The 20,384-nt window shown below is 38.0% G+C and overlaps 1 protein-coding gene across 2 annotated transcripts in view; it reads right to left on the reverse strand.

The window, feature by feature from the left end:
* Positions 1–3,577: 3,577 nt before the first annotated feature.
* Positions 3,578–20,384, reverse strand: part of NALCN (sodium leak channel, non-selective) — a 502,757-nt gene continuing 485,950 nt past the window's right edge. For both annotated transcript variants that reach the window (XM_036757854.1, XM_036757853.1), the window contains 8 exons: positions 18,846–18,939; positions 18,184–18,316; positions 17,375–17,490; positions 14,997–15,154; positions 12,721–12,871; positions 9,544–9,690; positions 7,194–7,311; positions 3,578–4,316 (listed from right to left, as the gene is read on the reverse strand). In XM_036757854.1, the coding sequence (XP_036613749.1) occupies positions 4,123–4,316; positions 7,194–7,311; positions 9,544–9,690; positions 12,721–12,871; positions 14,997–15,154; positions 17,375–17,490; positions 18,184–18,316; positions 18,846–18,939 (1,111 nt within the window). In that variant the 3' untranslated portion in view covers positions 3,578–4,122. The remainder of the gene's footprint in view (positions 4,317–7,193; positions 7,312–9,543; positions 9,691–12,720; positions 12,872–14,996; positions 15,155–17,374; positions 17,491–18,183; positions 18,317–18,845; positions 18,940–20,384) is intronic.

Raw genomic sequence — 20,384 nt, forward strand, 5'->3', positions numbered from 1 at the left:
TTTGAGGTCTGTCTGACTCTGGGAGCCTGTGAATGAATCATTGGCTCTGAGTGTAGACAGCTTTCATAGACAGTAACATCATATATAGAGAGTTAAAAAGGACTCCATCGGCCATTGCGTCTAGTCCTCTTCATTTTACAGGCCTAAGATAGTCGAGTGACTTGCCAAGGTCATAGTGTCAGAGGTGGGATTTGAACCTACAGAGCTAGTTCTTTTTTTTGATGGCAATACACTGATAAGACCTTACTTTTTGGTCATCTGGTTATGGCAGTAATGTATTGGTAGGAACTTGAAGGAGGATTGGAAAATAAGTGGGGTTAGGTGTCTTGTTCAGTATTTTGGGGTTGGGATAGGGAGGGGGAGAGGAAATTAACAAAGCAGTCATGCTTGACTCCTCACCTAATCCAGGTGTGGTTGTTGCCAATAGCTTAGCTACACAAGACAGAGAACCAGATTGTCTCCTTGTGTTTGGGCAGAGGACAAAGGGCTGACTGCTGGGTTTTTGATTCTGTAGCCAGCTGTTTCCCATACCACTGGTTTTCAGTTGTTATTTAAAAAAAGGACTGGGTTAATAGCAGCACTCTGCTTGTAATAATGACTTGCCTCTGCTCCATCATTGGTTCTCTCCTTTGGATTTCCCTGATTCGGCCAGATGCCCAGTGCATATGAGGTGGTCTCATTTCAAATCTCCTACCCCTTACACTTAATGGATGCTCCCAGATCAAATGGAATGGTTTTGATTAGAGACAGTGGGTGGTATAATGAGAGGATTAGTACTTGAAGTCTGGCCTCCCTGAGTGCTATGGCTTATTGTCATGTTTTTCCATCTGTGTAACCCTTTCCTTTTAGTTTGTATATACGTATTTAGTGGGGAAATGGAAGAATGGACAAAAGATTCCCACTCGTCCTCTCTGTCAGCACTGCTTGCTATGGCGTCAAGTGGATTGTCCCCCTTCCCCCTTGTGATATTTCAGGGATGTTATGCCTTTAAATACTCCAGCTGCTATTAGGCCCCTTACTTCCTTGCAGAATGAACAACAAGGCCTGCCTCTGCTGAACCTTAATTGCAGACTTTTCAGAGAGGGCTCAGCAGTCTTGGGCAAATGGAGTTCTATTACCCAAGTGCACTGAACCAAAAAAAGAAATCTTCCATGAGACATTGAGAGGACGTATGATGTAGTGGAAAGTACATTACATTTGAAATCCAAGGGTTCGGGTTCAAATCTTGTCTACTTGCTACCTGCTTGACTGAGGGCCAGTAATTTCATTTTTCTGTGCCTTAGTTTCCTCATCTCAGCTCACATGCTACCTTTTAAAATTTTGCTTCATCTGGAATAACAGAATTACACAATTTGAGAGTTGGAAGGGACCTCAACAATCATTCACATTGTCATCTGACCTAATGTAATGATTTAACCTAAGGATCCCTGGGACTTTCCATCCTTTCCACAACTAAACTTTCTCTTAATGGGTTATCTCCCATATTAGAGTATGAGCTCCTTGAGAACAGGTATTACCTCACTTTTTTCTACTTATATATCCACTTCTTGGCACATAGTAAGCTCTTAATTAATCTAGTCCAACCTATACATGAAAGAAATTCCCACTGACAAGTGTCCCTCCAGCCTCTGCTTAAAGACCTCCAAGAATGGGGAACCAATCACTTATTTGTGCCCTCATAAGCCAAGATTATTTTGTATGTACTTTGTATATCTTTATCCACAAACATGTTGTCTCTCCATGTAGAATGAAATCTCCCAGAGGAAGGGAACTATTTCATTTTTATCTTTGTATTTTCAGTGCCTAACACTGTGCCTGACACACAGATAGTACTTTTAATAAATGCTTTTTGACCTTGATGGACCTATAAAGTTAGGGTGTTGATTTAAATCAGCAGTTCTCAAACTTTTTAGTCTCAGGACCCCTTTGTACTCTGTAATAACACTGATGACCCAAAAGAGCTTTGGTTTATGTGGTTATATCTATCAATATTTACCAAATTAGATATTAAAATTGATATACTTTAAAATAACAATAAACCATAACATATTAACATTTTTAATAAAAAACTATGTTTTCCAAAATAAAAACAATTAAGGAGAGCATCATAATTTTATCTATGTTTGCAGATCTAACTAATTGGCTCACTAGAAGACATCTGGATTCTTTATTTCTCTCTGCATTCACTCTTGAGATGTATTGTTTCGGTGGACATATATAAAGAAAATCTGGCCTTACACTGAGATGCATTTGCAAAGGTGAGCAGTATTTAATAGGAAAATAATGTCTTAGTATTATTATGAAAAGGTTTTGACCACATGGATTCCCCTGCTGTCCCTTAGTCCACATATTGAGAACCAGTGCATTAGATGATATCTAAGATCTCTTCGAAATCCTAGGTCTGAGTCCTGGGCAGATATATATCTTTCCACATTAGGATTTCAACAGCATGAGAGTTCTCCCCCCCAATCTTATCCACTTGTGAATGGAAACCTTCTGGCCCAATGAATTCATCTAAAATAAGGTCTCTTTAATTGTGCTGTATGTCTACTACTGGGTCTTGACAAAATGGCAGATAATTATGATTCAGGAAAAAGGGGTAATAAATAACTTGCAAAGCAGACTTGATTCTTTTATAAACAGAGTTTCTCTCTTTTTTTATTATGTACAAAACGTAAACTTCAAAACAAACACAAAACCAAATGTAATCCTTTTCTGACCACAGTGATGTGAAGTTTCCCATAATTTCATAGGTACAAGTAATCTCATTAACGACAGACTGTCAACATTTCATCATAGATGTTACACAGAAAAGTCAAATGTACCTATTTTAAGAAATTATAGAATTGAATCAACTTAAAGTAAATCAAACACCAAAAAGAATATGTACTCTTTGAGACAATTACAGTTAAAAAAAAGAGTATGGAACATCCTATACAACAAACCTGAAAACACAGGAAAGATGGATTATATGGTCTAGATCCACTTTTGCTCCCCAGGGCCAGCAATGATGCCACGAATCCTGCTTTCCAGGCATTCTACATTTCAGACTCTCTCAGAGAAGGTACACACTGACCTTGGGAAGAACAGAAGTTGTCATGCACCCTAGCTGCTGTGAGCAGTAGGCAGACTCTTAGGAGGGATCATTATTTCCACAGGAAATTCTGGTGGCAGAAAAGTTGTCTTGCAATGAGATAAAGCATTGAGATTCTCACTGCTGAGTCAGGTCATTGTAATTAGAAAATAAAGAAATGGAGTCTACAGTGATATCATACAGGTAAGTCCTATGGAATTCAACCCCACAGTTTCCTTTATTTTATTTTAATTATTATTATTCTTGTTATTTGTTGAAGGCTCTTTACAGAATCAAGCTATTTGTATAATTATGTCCCTAAGTTATCTATTTACAGGTTTGTCTTAAGCCAGTTAGTCCCCATGGGCCAAATTCTTTGCCTGATACTGACACACAAATTTCCCCTGAAATAGCTGGGAAGTTGTGTGAGAATGAATGAGGCTAGAATTTGACTTGTTCTTATTTCTAATTTTTTTTTGCATATTTAGAAAAGAATCTAAGAAAAAAGAATGTATCTTTTAAAATTCAGACTCTGTAGTGTGTAAAAATACTATCTCTTAGCATGAGTGCAGTGCTGACCTTTTCAGATCAATCATAAATAATACATTCTCCCAAGAGGAGTAGTTCTAGATGAATTGGGGAAAACATGAAGTAAAGCCATTTCTCCTCTACCACAGAATGGCCACTTTGGGCCCCTTGGTTTTTGGAAGGTAACAAAGCAGGAGGACATATCTGAATATACATCTGAGTTTACTGAGGCAGGGTACATGACATTTAAATGATCTACAACTGTTCATGACATGATTTCTAATTTTATTAATATTATCATCTTACATGGTTTCTTTAGGGAATATAAATAGTCAACCAGCCAAACACAGCTTCATTAGGCAGGCCCACTTTGTGTTCTCAACGGCAGCATGGTGATATATTGAAGGGGGAAAAAAACTCAAACAATCCTGTGAGAGATTGGTTGCAGCTTGCTCACTTGAAAGGGTAGGGGATCTGACAACTGGTTTTACAATGAGATGTTCGTTTGTATTGGTTTGCACTCAGATATCGAGAAGGTCATCTCCGCTTTCATCACTCTCCACAGTTAGCTGCCGTGTCCACCACTTTTTGACTTCAGAGCCACAGGAAGCGGTGTCAGTCATGGGGTTCATTTTGCATACCACTGACTTCATGGTGGTGCGACTGCCAAACCTCAGGTTGACCGAAGACACAGAATGGCTTATTGGTTTTGGTGCTGTGGAATTAGAGAGTGCTGTTATGGTTTTCTGTTCTGGGTCCTTTTGGCAGACCCCTAAGTGGTTTTGACATTGCATTCATATTACTAATATTCTTGGCAAATGTGTCTTGCACAGAGTTTATGAATGTGAATTCTGCTCAGAGATATAACCAGTATATCTAAAAAAGGACTTTCTAATCCTGTTGTAGATTGTCCTAGTCATACATTTTTTTTTCATATGCCTTTTAAAAATGCCTCAAAACCAAACCATGAAGAACATATTTACCTGCTGGTTAGCAGGAAAGTCTACCACCTGGGTCAAGGAGGTGGAGAAATCATTGTGTGTAGAGAGTTGTCTACACTCACACACATCCTAACATAGAAAGGAGAGAGAATGTGAGGGAGATTTGGAATTGATTGGATCGAAAGAGCCAATCAAAGTAAGCTTTATTTTTTCTCTGAATCCTCACAAGAACCTTCAGTGTCCTCTAAGGAGGACAGTGATTCTGTATTCATAGCCAATTCTGAAATTTAACTTGAGGGCACAGTTATATAACACAAGGTGTCTGTATAAATTACTGTGATATTAAGATCTTGCAAATATGTTCTAACAAGTTAGATTTTCCACATAGGTAGGGCTATGGTTCCTCCCTTGTACAGTACCCTTGACTTTTCCTTAGCTTTTAATCACTCACTCCTTCCTAAAACTTCATTTCCTATGAAATTTATAGAAATATGTAAAAAGTGGAATCAAACAAAAATTTCAACACTTCACAGATGTGATTTCATGGGTACTTGCTCACTGACACAAACAGCAATCCCTTTAGGATTTTGGAGATGCTCTTCAAGTGTTGCTATGACCAAGAAAATCATTCACTCTGTGATCAGCCTAGAGATGAGTGTCTCTGAGCTTAGTCAGGCTGGGAATAATATTACAGACTTAAGAGCTGAAAGGAAACTTAGAGGTCATGAAATCCAGCCCCTCTCCCCCATTTTACAGATGAGGAAACTAAAGAACAGAGAAACTAAGTGATTTGTCCATGGTCACAGAGTTAGTAAATGTCAGAGCCAAGAACCTAATTCAGTGCAGTTTCCATTTGGTTCATCATTGGATCCATGCTTGGTTACTTTCCAGCTTGTGGAAGAATCTGCCAGAGCTTGTGCTCCGCTAGCCATTGCCTTTGGAAAATAACCAAACGATGAACTATATACTAAAGAACAATATATTACTAAAGAAAATCTCTTCCTGGGCTTCTAGGCTACTGTATCTGCCCTATAGTACAATAAGGGGCATCCTGCTGGTGTACAGTGTTTTAGGCTGATGGCTTTATCTTTAGAACCTGATGAAGCTGTAAATACACCACCTTCCTGTTCTTCCTGCTTTTTTTGAGATAGCTTTCTTGGCCCCTTCTGCAGACTTGCCATAGCCTGTGCTAAGCTTCGAATGTTATTTACATGTTGATGATTCAGTTCTACATTTCCAACTCTTCCAGAAGGTTCATGACTTTATCTCAAACTCCCGAAGTGGGGCTAAAAATAATGATAATAATAACTATATATGCATAAATATACATATATACATAAATATATACATACATATATTCACGTATATACACATATGTGTATGTATATGTATATATCTATATGAACATAGCTTTATGGCTTTGCAAAGCACTTCACATTTACATCTCATTCCATCCTCACAAAAACCTGTGAGGTAGATGCTATTTTTATTATCATTTTGCAGATGAGCAAAGTAAAGCTGAGAGAGGTTAAACAATTTGTACAGTGTGATGCTAAGAAGACTATTCGGCGGGATTTGAACTGTCTAGTGCTCTGACAACATGGTGCCACTTGGCTGCTTAAAAGTAATAGCATTTATATAGTACTTTTAAGGTTTGTTGTTGTTTGTCCTTCGTTCTGGAAGAGGACCATGATGTCAGGGAGATGATGGTGGATATAAGTGAGGGAGGGCTGTGCAAAGTCACCAGCCTCACTTTCTCCTCCAGAGCCTTCTGGGTCCAGTGACCTGATATCAATCAGGATGACTGGAGATGGCCCAGGATGCAGTGGGGGACCTTGGCCTTTTTAAGATAAGGTCTTTAACAGGTCTCAGTCTGACTGAGGCAATGCTCATTTGGTGATTAGGGCTAGGTAAGAAATGAGGCAGAGAATGGCCTCTTTCCTAGTCCAAAAAAAAGTCAATCTGGGAGGGGAAGACCCTCAGGGTTTCTGGCCAAAACAGAAACAATTGCTATTTACATTTACTCTGAACCAATTAAAGCCCAAACAATGACCAAGTGGGGCTTACTTACTTTGAAGGTTTGCAAAGCACTTGACATATGAAAATACATCTCTCTCTCTTCCCCAGGATGTCCCACTGCAATCATTCAAATTCACTTACCTTCTCCCTCCCTTATCCATTCCTTATATTTGTCAAGGGTACTGCTATTATTCTAGTCTCTAAGATTTGAAATGTAGGAGGCAGCCTTGATTTTTCTACGTTCAACCAGTTACCATGTTCATTCTTTTGTCAAAATGTCTCTTTTTATCCATTGCTTTTCCTTATCACTGCTGCTGCCCCAAGTTCTAGCCCTCTGCTTCTCATACCTGGACAACTACAGGAGCCCCTTAACAGTTCTTTCTACCTCTCCAAACCATACTACATATTTCTCAGTGACAAACCTGGATACAAAAGTTCCTGATTATCAGTAGAATAAAATCAAGACATTGAAGCCTAGAATTTTAGTCTCTGACTAATTTTTGGCTTTCCTTTAGCAAGAAGATATTTTTTCTTCTATCTTTTGAAACACATTTTTAAATGTAAATCAAAATTTTGAAACATAAACACACATCCATTCCTAATCCCTGAATACAAGAATGATTTAGATTCACCTGAAGGTAACCTCCACTGCCCAAATTTCCTTTGGGGTTTTCCAGCATCTGTAGAGTCTTGCCGACACCCTCCTCTGTCTGAGAGAGTTGGACTCAGAAGCTGCTGTTGGCTGCTTGTCTAAAGGGATGGAGAAGAACCAAGATGATGCATTTACTTATTCACACTGAGTTCCCTTCTCTTCCCCATGGCTACCTATTTGATCCACTATCTCAGCCCATGGCTGGTTTAAAAGATCGTTCCGGGTTAGGGGGATCTGGGTTGCCCACGTGCAGAATTGACTGCCATACATAAAGGAAAAGAAAAATAGGAAGAAAATGAATTGTGTGGAGACAAGGAAGCTGGATTAGTAACATGATGAAGAAACAAAGAAAGAGAAAAAATTAAAAGTCTCAAGGAAAGGAAAAGAGGTCCCAGGTCTAAATTTGAGGAAGGGAGATTCTCCACATACTCCCTTTTCTTATTTTTTTTTCTTAAAGGTCTTAACAAGATTTTATCTGTTTGCTACTGGAGTATATTTGCTGGGCATACATCCAGTGAGAATACTGGTGATCACACTAGTTTAATTGAGTTGTCTGTATTCCAGAAAGGAGGACTTGGAAGATGCTCTGGTTGGCAGAGGTGATTTTGTCTTTTTTAATTCTCCACTCCCATCTTTTCTTTCTTAGCTTTACCTCTCATAAATTCCAGCTTTTCTGTAACTTCAGCCCTATGCCTCTGCAATTTTCCCTTTCTGCTTCCTTTTGCAACAATGGTACTTTCCTTCATGACAAAAAAAATCATTTGGATACCTTTTCACTTTCTTTTATGTCCCTCCTTTCTCATAACCTTCTCCTTTCATTGCCTGTCTCTTGCCAGATATCTTACTCAGTATCGCTATTTTAGTCTAGGTTTTTGTCTATAGGCTTGTTGTTGTTCTGGAGCCATGATTTCATTGGCATAAGGAGCCCCCTCCTCTGATGCAGATGGTTAACTGTCAAGAGTTGCCCAGAGCACCAAGAGGCAACTTGCCCATGGTCATCTAGCTAATATATATATCAGAGGTAAGACTAGAACCCAGTTCTTAAAGAATGCAAGGTTAGCCATCTATCTACTACACCATGCTACTTCAGATTAGGTAACTCAGGCAAATGAGTTAGAAGGCTTTAGTACAAGTAACCCCCACCTTAGGAAACTTTTTGTGAGTCTAGATATTGATAAAAGTCTCTGTGGTCAGCATCACCCTATTGGTAGTGAATCATAGTTTATGTCATTCTGAAGATTCAAAGGATATACCTATGTCTGGCCTGTAGTGCAATAAGGGGCATCCTGCTGGTCTACAGTGTTTTAGGGCTGATGGGTTTATCTCTAGAACCTGAGGAAGTTGTAAATACACCACAAAGCTTTTGTGCCATCAGAGAACCCTTCTTAAAATGCTGGATTTACTCCAGGTCATTAACCTCAAATAACAATTACACCATCACAAAGGCTGATGGGAAGGAATAGGATTTCTTTGCCAGCTGTTCCTAATAGCAGTAGTCTCTCCAGGATTTTGATTACTGTCTGTATTTTTTTAAATAGACTTGTAGATGATTGGGTTTGTAGATGAAATTATGCTATGTCCTAGTAATAGTAGGTCCTAGAGATAATTTCTGTTGTATATCCATATGCTATCCCAATGCCCAGCCAAGGAAGAATGAGTCCTCAGTGTATTTTCCCACTTAAGTATGTTGGAAGCCAATTATAAAGCTTTTCACTGTTTTTTGAAGAAGTTCATATGAGTTGGTGAGTGGAATGAAAATATTTCTTAGTATCTATGGTAGATGAGCTATGTTCTCTTAATACATGAGATGCTCCCTGGAAACAAATCAGGTACTTTTAGGGGTGTCATTAACTCTAGCCTAAAGCTGATATAACTATCACTTTATTTATTTTTTTAAATGAGGATGATTTATTTTAGTTTTCTTTTTGTTTGTCTTTTTTTTGGCAGGGCAATTGGGGTTAAGTGACTTGCCCAAGGTCAAACAACTAGTACATGTGTCAAGTGTCTGAGGCTGAATATGAACTCAGGTCCTCCTGACTTCAGGGCCAGTGCTCTACTCACTGCGCCACCTAGCTGCCCTGATAACTATCACTTTAGAGCGCTGAGTCTTAAAATTAGGCATTAACAGCATTAACTGGTTCCTAGTATTATACAAACTGGAAAGCTCTGGATCAGCAGGTACTTGAACAATAATAGTATGTAGTGAGTATTTTCTATTTTTTCCCCTTCAGAATCAGGTATTTGGAATATTGGCATTTTGCCTGAAGCAGTTTTGTGACCAGATTATTGGTTTTTTTTTTATAAAAATAGGCATTGATAAGGACCCATACCTCTGGCTGTACGTTATCTTGGTTATTAGTATTCATGTCTTCACTTGGCTGTGTTGTCTCAATGCTAGGAGGATTCAGAAACTTGCTCAGCTCTTGCTGCTGACTCTCTCGAAGGCTGTGGATGATGCTGCATGACTGTTGTTGTTTCTAAGGCAGAAAAAAATGTATGTGTGTGTATCTATGAGTATACACCCAGACAGTTATTTTAATAAAGTGGGGAAAATCCTACTCAGCAGCCTGATAACACAAAATGTCATCATCTGGCTCCCAGTTCTCTTTTGTCAAGACTTTTTTTAATCTCATCTAACTTGCTGTCATTAACAATTTCAGAGATAAGGCTCCAGCTAACCTACATGATGGCTTGGAAACATAGTAATGTGTTTTCTATTCTCTTTCATGCCTTTATCATAAAAATTTGAATAGTTCTCTACATTATCTCAGATTATATTTTATTTGGTATACATCTGCCTATGTTCATTATTATTGTCTGTTTTTTTCTCCCTTCCTTCTTGTTTTATTCTATTATTCCACTCTCAGTGTCTTGGCTTTAGGTAGTCTGGTCTTGCCTAGACTCAAGTCATTACTGAGCTAGAAGAACTAGATAGTTAGTAAGACTATAGAGGATGAAAAGGACTAGAATGTTTCTTAGCTAGGGCAGGTGAGCAGGAGAGAATTCTTAGGTTACTTCTGCCACCTCCTGAAGCCTGGATAATCTGGAGGTGAGCTGTCCCACAGACTGTTACAGGTCTACTAAACTTTCCTGGCTCCACAATATATAATTTCCTATCATTCTACATTTCCCTTACTCTCATCTCTCTTAGACCTATTCTTTGTCATCATCCAGACCCTTCTGTAGAGACCATGACCCTTGCTCTGCCTTCACTCACTCACTCCTCACTCTCCATCCAGGAGGGTGTTAAAAATTTCAACTCTACCTCTGATCTTTAATTCCCAGCTTCCTTGTCCCATCGCCACTGATTTCTTTCCAAACCTCAGCCTTGGATTACTCTTACCCCCTGCTTACTCCATGCCTATTTACCTTCATCACCCAACTGAAACTGCTCTCTCCAAAGTTAGCACTGACTCCATCATTGCTAAATATCATGCTCATCATTCTTTATGTATCTGAAACTCTCTCCCGCTGGGTGACCTCTCCTTTCAGAGTTTTCCTACCAAACTGAATACTCCTCAGGCATCTTTGCTGGCTCATCGTCCATAATCACACTGCTTAACTATGGCTATTTTCCCAAGGTTCTCTCCCTGCCCCTCTTTTCTCCTCCCTTTACATTCTCCTGCTTGATAATCTCATCAGCTCCCATGGGTTTAATTATTATTTCCATACAGGTGACTCATCTATGTTTGCATACATGTGTATGAAACGTCTGTCTGTAGCCATCCAGTCCCACTGTCTCCTTTGGGCTTCAGTTCTACATTACCTGTTGGTCATTTCAAACTGGATGCCCTAGAGACATCTCAAATTCAACATGTCTAAAACTGAAGTCATTTCTTTTCCCTCTTTCCTCTCCCAAACTTCTCTTTTGGACTCTCAGGTTTATAACCTTGATATTATAAATATCTTTAAAAAGCTTTAAACAAAGCTTTAAAAATAAAATAAAAGCTTTATTCAACTAGGCCTTAAATTATCTTTTCAATCTTATTGGACAATAGCACACACACACACACACACACACTGTGATCCAATCTTACTTCCCTTCTTTCTGTTCCTCATTTATGACATTTGATATGTCTCTCTCTCTCTCTCTCTCTCCCGCAGCTCTTCCCTATGCATGGAATGCACTCTTTGTCCTTGCTTCTACCTAACAGAATCCCTTCTTTTCTAGATCCAGATCAAGCACCATCTTCTATATGAAGTCTTTCCTGATCTTCCCAAATGTTAGTGCTCTCCTTTGCTTCTTATATTTAACTACTTCTTATCTATTTGTATTTATTCACTTTATATTTCTGCTACTTAAATTTATATACTTGTCTCCTCCATTAGGATGTAAGAAGGGATTGTTTCATTCTTTGTACTTGTATCCCCAGTATCCAGCACAGTGCCTGGCACACTGCAGGTGCTTAATCAGTGCTTATTGACTGAGTGCTTTATCTATGCAGATAGGCTCTATGACACAATGCTTGTCTGGGTCTTTGTATTGGACTTACAAACTGTTTTGGTTTTGGAAATCCCAAGCAAGATTTTATCTAGGTTTAAGGTACTGATCAAATGAGATAACCTATGTACAGTGCTTTGCAAGACAGTATATAAATCTGGCTATATAGATCCTATATATTATTATTATTGTTGCTGTTTCTTATTCTCATTTTCCAGTAGGTAGCTACTATTCTGAAGCTCCTAAGGACTATGCCTCTCCTTGAAAACAAGCTGAAAAACATATACCACAGAGAAAGGCTAAGTACCTAATTTGAACTTCCTGTCCAAAATCTTAGGTGGGTTTAAAGCTTCTGAAATAATAGCAGCTCTTAAATCCAGTCACATAGGTGACATGAACTTCCTCTGTGTAGAGTATGCTAACAAGATATTGATAAAAACATAAATTCATGAAGAGTGTGATGTTAAAAACAGATATTTCAGACACTAGGGTTGGAGACAGAGTGAAACGGGAAACTCTAAAGTCAGGTTGCCTTTACTAAAAATTAAACATTATCAACATTATGCTGGCCTCGTTAGTGATAAATAGAGCTTATTTGCCAAAAAGTTATGGGTAGTTAATACATGGTTTTTATTGGTGTTTTTCTCAATTGTTTTATCAAACGAATAGCAAATGTTTTAACGTAATTATTTTTTCAAATAGTCATTCCTTGTAAAATTATTTTTTAAAAAGCCTCCGAATTTAAGCATCTCATTCAATGAATTTAGAAAGTGCAGGCTTTTGGAACAAGCTGGAAGTGGACTGCTCTGAAGAAAATAGTACCTTTAATTTAACTAGAATTAGATTTTGAATAATTATTAGCTTTGTCATCAGTAGATAAACCTAAATGGGCTAGATTGTACTACATACTCAAGAAAGAGTTCAGAGATTAGTCAGAAAAGAATTTGGCTCTTGGTCCTAAAAGGTTTAGAATCACAGGTAGTTAATATTACTTTCCCCTCTCCCCCCCCCCACATTAAAGGAAAAAAAAACCCAAAATAACAAATGTGCTTTCTGTTCAACTCACTGCTCTGATGCGCTTTAAACACTTCTTTAGCCACATCCGTATAGTCTGCTTGGCCACTTCTTCTTCTATGGTATACTCCAGCTGTTCCCTAGCAAGGAGCTCCTCCAACTGCAAACTTTTTCTGATGTCAACAGATCTGTATGAGAGCATACTTACGGGGAAAAGAATGACATTAGCATATGGCAAAGTATGCCAGAAGACATCATGGTATCAAATGAGAAGTGGACCAGACTGGTCTCGTTCCAGTTCTATTAGCAATTGGCAATGTAACCTGAAGTGGTCAAGTCACTTTTCTTCTCTGGCTTTTAGTTTTGTTATCTCTCAGGAAAAAAGTAAGAGTGGATTAGATGATCTCAAAAGGACCTTATAATATTCCTTGAGAATGTAAAAGGTGCATCAGAATTGGAAACAACTTTCCTGACTTTTTAAAAAATGGGAAGAAGGTGTTGAGCTTAATTTTGACTCCTTGCTAAATTTTAGAAAGCATTGTTCAAGGAATGGTTTGTGGGTATTTAAAAAGGGTAATAGTAATTAAGCTGGCCTGGATACATTAATACAGGTCATGCCAGCTTAATCTCATTTCCATTTTCGAAAATTCCTCCCTTGATAGATTAAGGGAATGCAGGAGATAAAGTTAAACAATATTTTCAGGAAGTCATTTGGAGATATCTTTCATGATACGTATGTGAAAAAAATGGAGAGACATGGGAAGGTGGTTTCAGAACTTTGTGAATGTCTGGAGCCAGTGTTAAATGGATCAATTTCAGGCAGATTACTCAAAGGCTCTGAATACTTACAAAATTCATTTTTGAGATGAATATCTGTTATTATTGTTCAGGTGTGGTTGTATTCAACTCTCTGTGACTTCATTTGGGGTTTTCTTGGCAAAGATACTGGAGTGGTTTGCCATTTCCTTCTCCAGCTCATTTGACAGATGTGGAAATTGAGGCAAACAGGGTTAAATGACTCACCCAGGGTCACACAGTTACTAAGTGTCTGAGGCTGGATTTGAACTCAAGAATATGGATTCCTGATTTCAGGCCTGGCACTCTGTCCACTGTACCACCTAGCTGCCTGAGGTGAAGGTAGGGGGTATCTAATATATCCTGAATGACAGAATTAGGACCACAAAGAACATCATATCATTAGAATAATGAGATTTGTTCAATAACATAAAATTTAATAGGGATAAATACACAGTCTTATATTTGTGTTCAGCAGTCTGCTGCACACTGAATGGGGACCAAACGGCTCCAGATAACATTTCATGGGAAGAAAGACTTAGTGAACTACAGGTTTAATAGGGATCAGTAGTGTGACAATACAGAGAACAATGACCACCTTAGCCTTGTTCAGAATGGGGGCGGAGGGGTAATAGTTCTAATGTACCCTACCCTGACCTCATCTAGAGTTCTATGTATAGGTCTACTTTCTATATTTTAGAAAGGACACTGAAGCTGGAATACGTGCAGAGAAAGCCAATGAGAATACTGAGAAGACTCAAAATATCCCATAAAAGGGTCAGTTGAAGGAACTTGGAATATTTAACCTAGAAAAAAGACTTATGGCACTCATAGTAATACAATAATATAGTAATTGACTTTATGCATTTGAATGATTGTCACATGGAAGAAGGATTAGATTTGTAGACCTAAGGAAAAAACTAAGAGTAACTTTGTGATGATTAGAGCTATCTAGAAGTGGAATTACTGAATGTTTTCAAGATAATTACTTATTATTGCATGCAGAGCCTTAGCAATTTTTACATTCACCTTTTTAAGTGTGGTTTCTCATCTGCTAATAAAAATTCCCTATGTGTATTTTAACCAAAATTGTCCTATCTTCACAAAACAGGCTGGCCAAATTCCTATAGTACCATGCCATTAATCAGTTTCCCCAGGGTGTCAGCTCACTCTTCCAGCATTGCTCAGCAGCTTTTAGGTCATCATTAGACAATAATGAAGAGCACAGGTTATCCTACAGGCCATTAAGTAAGTGCCCAATTATACTCTAGGGGGAATATGACTCTATTCATAACTATGATAGCATAACGTGTTATTAATATGTTTATTAGTTAGAGAGGGAGGGCAAAAGGGAGAGAAAATTTTTCTGTCAATTAAAAAAATAAAATGGGGGTGGTTGAATTAGGTGGACTCTGAAATAACCTTCTAGCTCTATGATCCTATATTTAAAATAGATCTAAATACGCAATTTTGTTTGGAGGATTTAATTCAGAGGATGATTAGTGACCCAGTAATGAAAACCTCACTTGGTACCTTAGCACATCATGGAAGGTGACATCACCACCATTATGCAGCCTCTCCATCTCATAACACATGTGCTTGAACAAAAGTTTGTCTTTGTCAAGATCCACCTCAAGCCTCCCTCGGAGCAGCCTCAACAGAAACTTCACTCGGAAAGTTGGAATGACCCCCTGAAATAACATGGGGCAATGACTTGTAAATCATCATTAGAAGACAGCAATTCACTCAGGCTTCTGTTTCAGGTACAAAATAGAAACTATTTCTCCAAAGATACCATAACAGCTATGTTTAGTTGCTTTACTAAAGATTACATTTACATGTATTATATATTCTAAGGTGAGCATTGGATGTTAATGCTAGCCAATAATAGATTCTGCTAGATGCTTCTCTCCTCATTCTTCAGGACACACACAGCCACGTGGATTCCAAAAGCAAGGAAGGGAGCTCCTATTCCTCAGTACACAATGTAAGCCAGGCTTATGCTATTAGCCAACGGCCTTCCTACTGGTTTCACTCTCTTCTAATTTCCCTTTAGTACTCTTTGAGTGGGTCATTGATAAGTCTGGTCCTGGGTATAATTATAAACACCTACACAACTGAGAAGAATGATTTTATTTTCAGTTATTCCTAACAATCAGAACAATGAAATATTAATTATAGATTTTCTGCTTCTTCAAGAATTTATTGCAGAGTATATGGGAAGGAAACACACACTTGGAGTCCCACCTGCTAGCTGTATGGCTGTAGTCAAGTTATGCAATCTGTCAGGGCCTCAATTTTCTCATCAATAAATTAGGGACAATACTACTTATATTAGTTGTTGAGAAGAAAGAATTTTGTCACTTCCTGGTTATCTCTAGCCTTAACGTCTTCACTTGAGTCATCATCTCTACCTCCTCCCCACTGGAAAATTATGCTCCGCCCTTTAGACCTCCTTGGACTTTAATAAGTCAGCTTTTGGATTATTTTGTTGGGTTTCTGGCTTCCATAGCACTTCTCAGACATCTCCGGCCATGCTATTCCATGTATTCTCCCTCTCCTCTAATTTTTCTTCATGTTGTCTTTCCCCATTATAATGTAAGCTCTTTGAGGATGGGGACTGTTTAGCATCCAATGCTTGGAACATAGTGAGAACATAATAAATGTTCATTTGTTTGCTCTAACTAAACTTTCAAATCAATATATACGTGAGTTATTAATTTGTTCTAACCATTTTCAGTGGAGTTCGGATACAAATGGTCCTGGGAAATGTTATCCTGTTCTTTTATGTTTAATCTGTATATAAGTAGATAAAATAGCTGCTTTTTGTTACTGAATAAAAGTATTGGGATAACAGCTCATTTTCTGTAGACAAAATGTACCTCAACCTGTTCCCACATATTTTTTCTTGCTTTCTGTATTTTGAAAGCTTTCCTTCTACACAGATTGAAGATTATGTGTATTTGGTATGGTGACATCCAAGAAAACATTTATACATTTTTATGAATTATTATCATCAAATATCACAGCTCTTCTCTCTGTTTACAAAATTATTAGTTTACAATTGGCCTCTTAATAGGTCAAGGTAAGAATATGATTTATCAGTTATGATTCATTTGGGCAAAAGCATATACTTTCATTGAGGCAGAAAGCACTAAGCATTAAGCTATTATCGGGCAGGAAACAGCCTTCCATTACATTAGGTAGGTAAGAGTAGGGTGGAAAACTAGTCAGTTTGCTAGTAGGAGCCTAGAGAAAGAAATTTTGATGTTCCCCCATATAAAGGGGAAGGGCAGGTATGGGTTGGAAACCTCAATTGAGGAAGAACTTGGGCAATCATAACATGAAGGGGGTGGATACCTGTTTGAGGAATAAGTGGAATAAGATACAAAGGGGAAGCAGAGAGCACTGCAGACAAGAGCTTTTCTTAGACTTTATCTTAAATTCCTTTGGCTTCCTGTCTTTTCCTTCCATTTCCTTCTTTCTCTCTTTCTCTTTCTTTCTTCCTTCCTTCCTTCCTTTCTTTCTTTTTCTTTCTTCCTGTCTGTCTGTCTTCTCAAGGTTGGGAATATGATGGGGCATGGAAGAGAAAATCCTATTTCTGGTTTTTTTCTTTTCTCTATAATTCACGCTCTGGTGAGGCTTTTAGATAATACAACAAAGACATTTCACTAGATTCTTCACAGGTGAAGTCTCATTTCCGAGGCTATTCTCATACCCACAAAAAGGCAGATCTTGATGAATTCTTGATTTAAAATGTCAGTGATTCCCTACTGAGCCAATCAAGATATTGTGCATTTCAATTACCAACAGTAAGGAGAGCAGAATGGTTGAGACATTACAAAAAATGCTTTAGGGGGGTGAAACGTGAAAGAATTTACAGTACAAAATAGCATCATCAAATTTCCTACCTCTCTTTTATCATCTACCATATTCCATATGATTTGAAAGTGGCGAAGATCATTGTAGCTTAAAAGCTGGTCTTCCTCAGTGGAATAAAACAAAGAGAAATTCTCCACAATTATAGCTAAAAGGAAAAAAATTGCAATTAAACATTTCATCTAATTTTCCATGACTTTCAGAAAAGTAAAGCACATTAAACATAATGGATTTTGTCACCAATATTATAGGCCAAATTTCCAAAGTGGTCTTACTCTGGTCTCCAAGTTGGCATGTTTTAATTTTGAACCAGGCTATTCATTCAAACTCCTGCCTTTCCAAAACATAAGGGTCACAAGAACAAACATAGATTCTGTGTACATAATTTCCTGCCAGCTGGCTTCTTCTCTTACTTGGAGGTGCCAGTATGATTTGTAAAGGCCAAGTTATTTCCTGGGTGGTCTCAAAGCTAGGTGACTAAAATCGATCATTTCAAAGATAAAATATATTATTTTGGGGATGCAAAAGTAGACCTCCATGAATGTTTGTTTAAGAACATTAACCCCAAACCCCACAGACTATAATGTTCATTACTTGAGCAACTGTGTTAAAATTAAAGTTTATGCTGAATAGTGCGGGTCTTGAATTTGTAATCAATTTTCATTTACATACCTATGAAATGATTTTTCAGCTTTCAGATTAAGAGTCAACACTTTATAATTAACTGTGTGAAATATACACCCCAAGCAATCCCAGATAATTACTTGAAAATTATGTACAATTATCTTAGCTCCTAGATTTAAAGAGGTAAATGATTTTATATTCAAAGAATATCACTTACCAACAAGCAGGTTTAGCATGATGTAGGCAATGATGACATAAAATGAACAGAAGTACATAAGTGCTCCAGCATAATTTCCACAGTCTGTTGCCCAGTATTTGAAATCATCTGGTGTACAAAATGGAGGCTGAACCTTTTTTGGGGTAGGGGGAGAAAGACATTACAAAATCTTTAATTAATTGACTTGTGGTCAGTAAAAAAAATTCCAGAACAAACAAGACATAATAAATATCACAGCCATATTTGAAGATGATCAAACACTGGTCACCTCATCAGTTTTATTAATAACAAAAGGATATTTTTGTATTTATGCCTTTCATACTGAAAAGTCTCAAGTGCATTAAATTGGATTAAAAGTTTGTACTGAAGAAATCTCTTCCCCATCCCAGTTGATTAGTAGCCATTCATACAAACCCTGTGTCAACAGACAAAGAAGTAAGGGATCTTTTGTTTCTCTGACTTAAACAACAGAGCCAATTTTAGAACAGAAAAAAGTATATGTGACAAGAAGTACAAGTTGGCAAATCTAATTTTAAAGGCAAAGCTATCAGGACCAGTTTTATATATATCCAAAGTAAAAATGCTACCATGAAATACTCAATTGCTGGTTGGATCCATACGGATTCAAATCAAAGCAGTGTCTGTGATTAGGTCATATTTACCATACAGTCGTGCATAATCTTGTTCCAATCTTCCCCTGTGACTATTCGGAAGAGCACAGTAATGGCTTTTCCAGCTGAGGAAAAATTTGCGTGCCTATTTATTTTAAAGAGAAACAGAAAAAAATTTCAGGTGTATAGTTTTCTGGCAGGTTTTAACTGAGAACAGGTTCATAAGAACATGGAAGGAACTGGAAAGAACCTCAGAGGTCATCTGCATCAAAACCTTTTGCAGATGAAGGAAGTGGGGCCCACGGAGGTTAAATTGTGTCTTGTTCAAGGTCACAAAAAAAGTAAAGGTCAAGGTGGGACTTAAACTCAGGTCACTTTGATTCTACAGCCAACTCTTCAGTATGCCAAACTTCTTTTCATATTTCTCCCTTACCTCTAAAGAAGGGCCATTTCTACATGTAATGTGCCAACTACAGCAACACAAATGAACTGAATCATATAGGGGTATCTAACAATCAGTCCATTTCATGGCATGGTATTTACTGCTGCGCTTACAGAAAGGTTGAATTTACAGGCCACCAATTCCTCCACTCCTAGATTTGGGATTTCTGTAGAAATTTCACAAACTGGAAATTCATGCTAACATCAGCTGGTCCTCTTATTGTTGAATCCTTTTTGAATTCCCTGTGGGACCTGTTGCAATCCTTTTTGATTCTCCTCAAGATCCCAGTCTCACTTCTATCAGATTTCCAGGAGTCTGTGAACTTGAGTGGAAAAAATTGCATCTTCATTTTCAATAACCACTAATTAAAATTTAGAATCTCTTTCCCTTATGATAAAAATAAAAACCTCTGAGAAGGAGCCCACAGGCAACACAAAAGAGTCTATGACACAAAAATATTAAAAACCCCTGTTGTAAAATCACCTGTTCCTTTGTATATCTAGCATCACAGGAGCAATCCAAGATAAATTTTTGTATGCTGTACAAAGGTGCGCCTGCATCCTTTGCCACTTTTGTGTCTCACAGGTCACCCCATTCTATCTATATACTTATGCTTATACTACACTTATGCTTATTAGCAGCCCCCCACAACCCACCTCTGGCCTCAACATCACTCTTGAGCTCCAGTCTTAGTCCTAGCTAAAGATCTCTAAGAAACCTCAGGATGTAGACATCACTTGTAGCTGGGAGTTGGGGGAAGGGAGAACAGAAAAGGGCTTCATGGAGGAGGCAGCAGTGGAACTTGCCCTTGAACGCAGGCAAAAATTTTGAATAATGGCAATAAGCAGGTAGTGCATTTTCAGTCTGAAGAATGAATGGCCCACATGTATAGTTTGTAGGGATATGCTGAGTTTGGGGACCATGTAGGTCAGCTTGGTGGGGCTGTAAAGGAAAATGAGCTAGATTCTCTAGAGGCTTAGATGCATGGCTAAGAAGATTTTTTTTCCCATTTATCCTAGAGGTAATAGAGAGGTATTGAAGGGTCCTCAGCAATGCAGTGCCATGGGTAGTCTTGTGCTTTAGAAAAATAGCATTGCTGGTTATATGAATGATAGATTGAAGAGAAGAAAGATTTTAGTCAAACAGCC

This window comes from Trichosurus vulpecula, chromosome 4 (genome assembly GCF_011100635.1).
Source record: "Trichosurus vulpecula isolate mTriVul1 chromosome 4, mTriVul1.pri, whole genome shotgun sequence".
In the NCBI taxonomy this organism is placed as follows: domain Eukaryota; kingdom Metazoa; phylum Chordata; class Mammalia; order Diprotodontia; family Phalangeridae; genus Trichosurus; species Trichosurus vulpecula.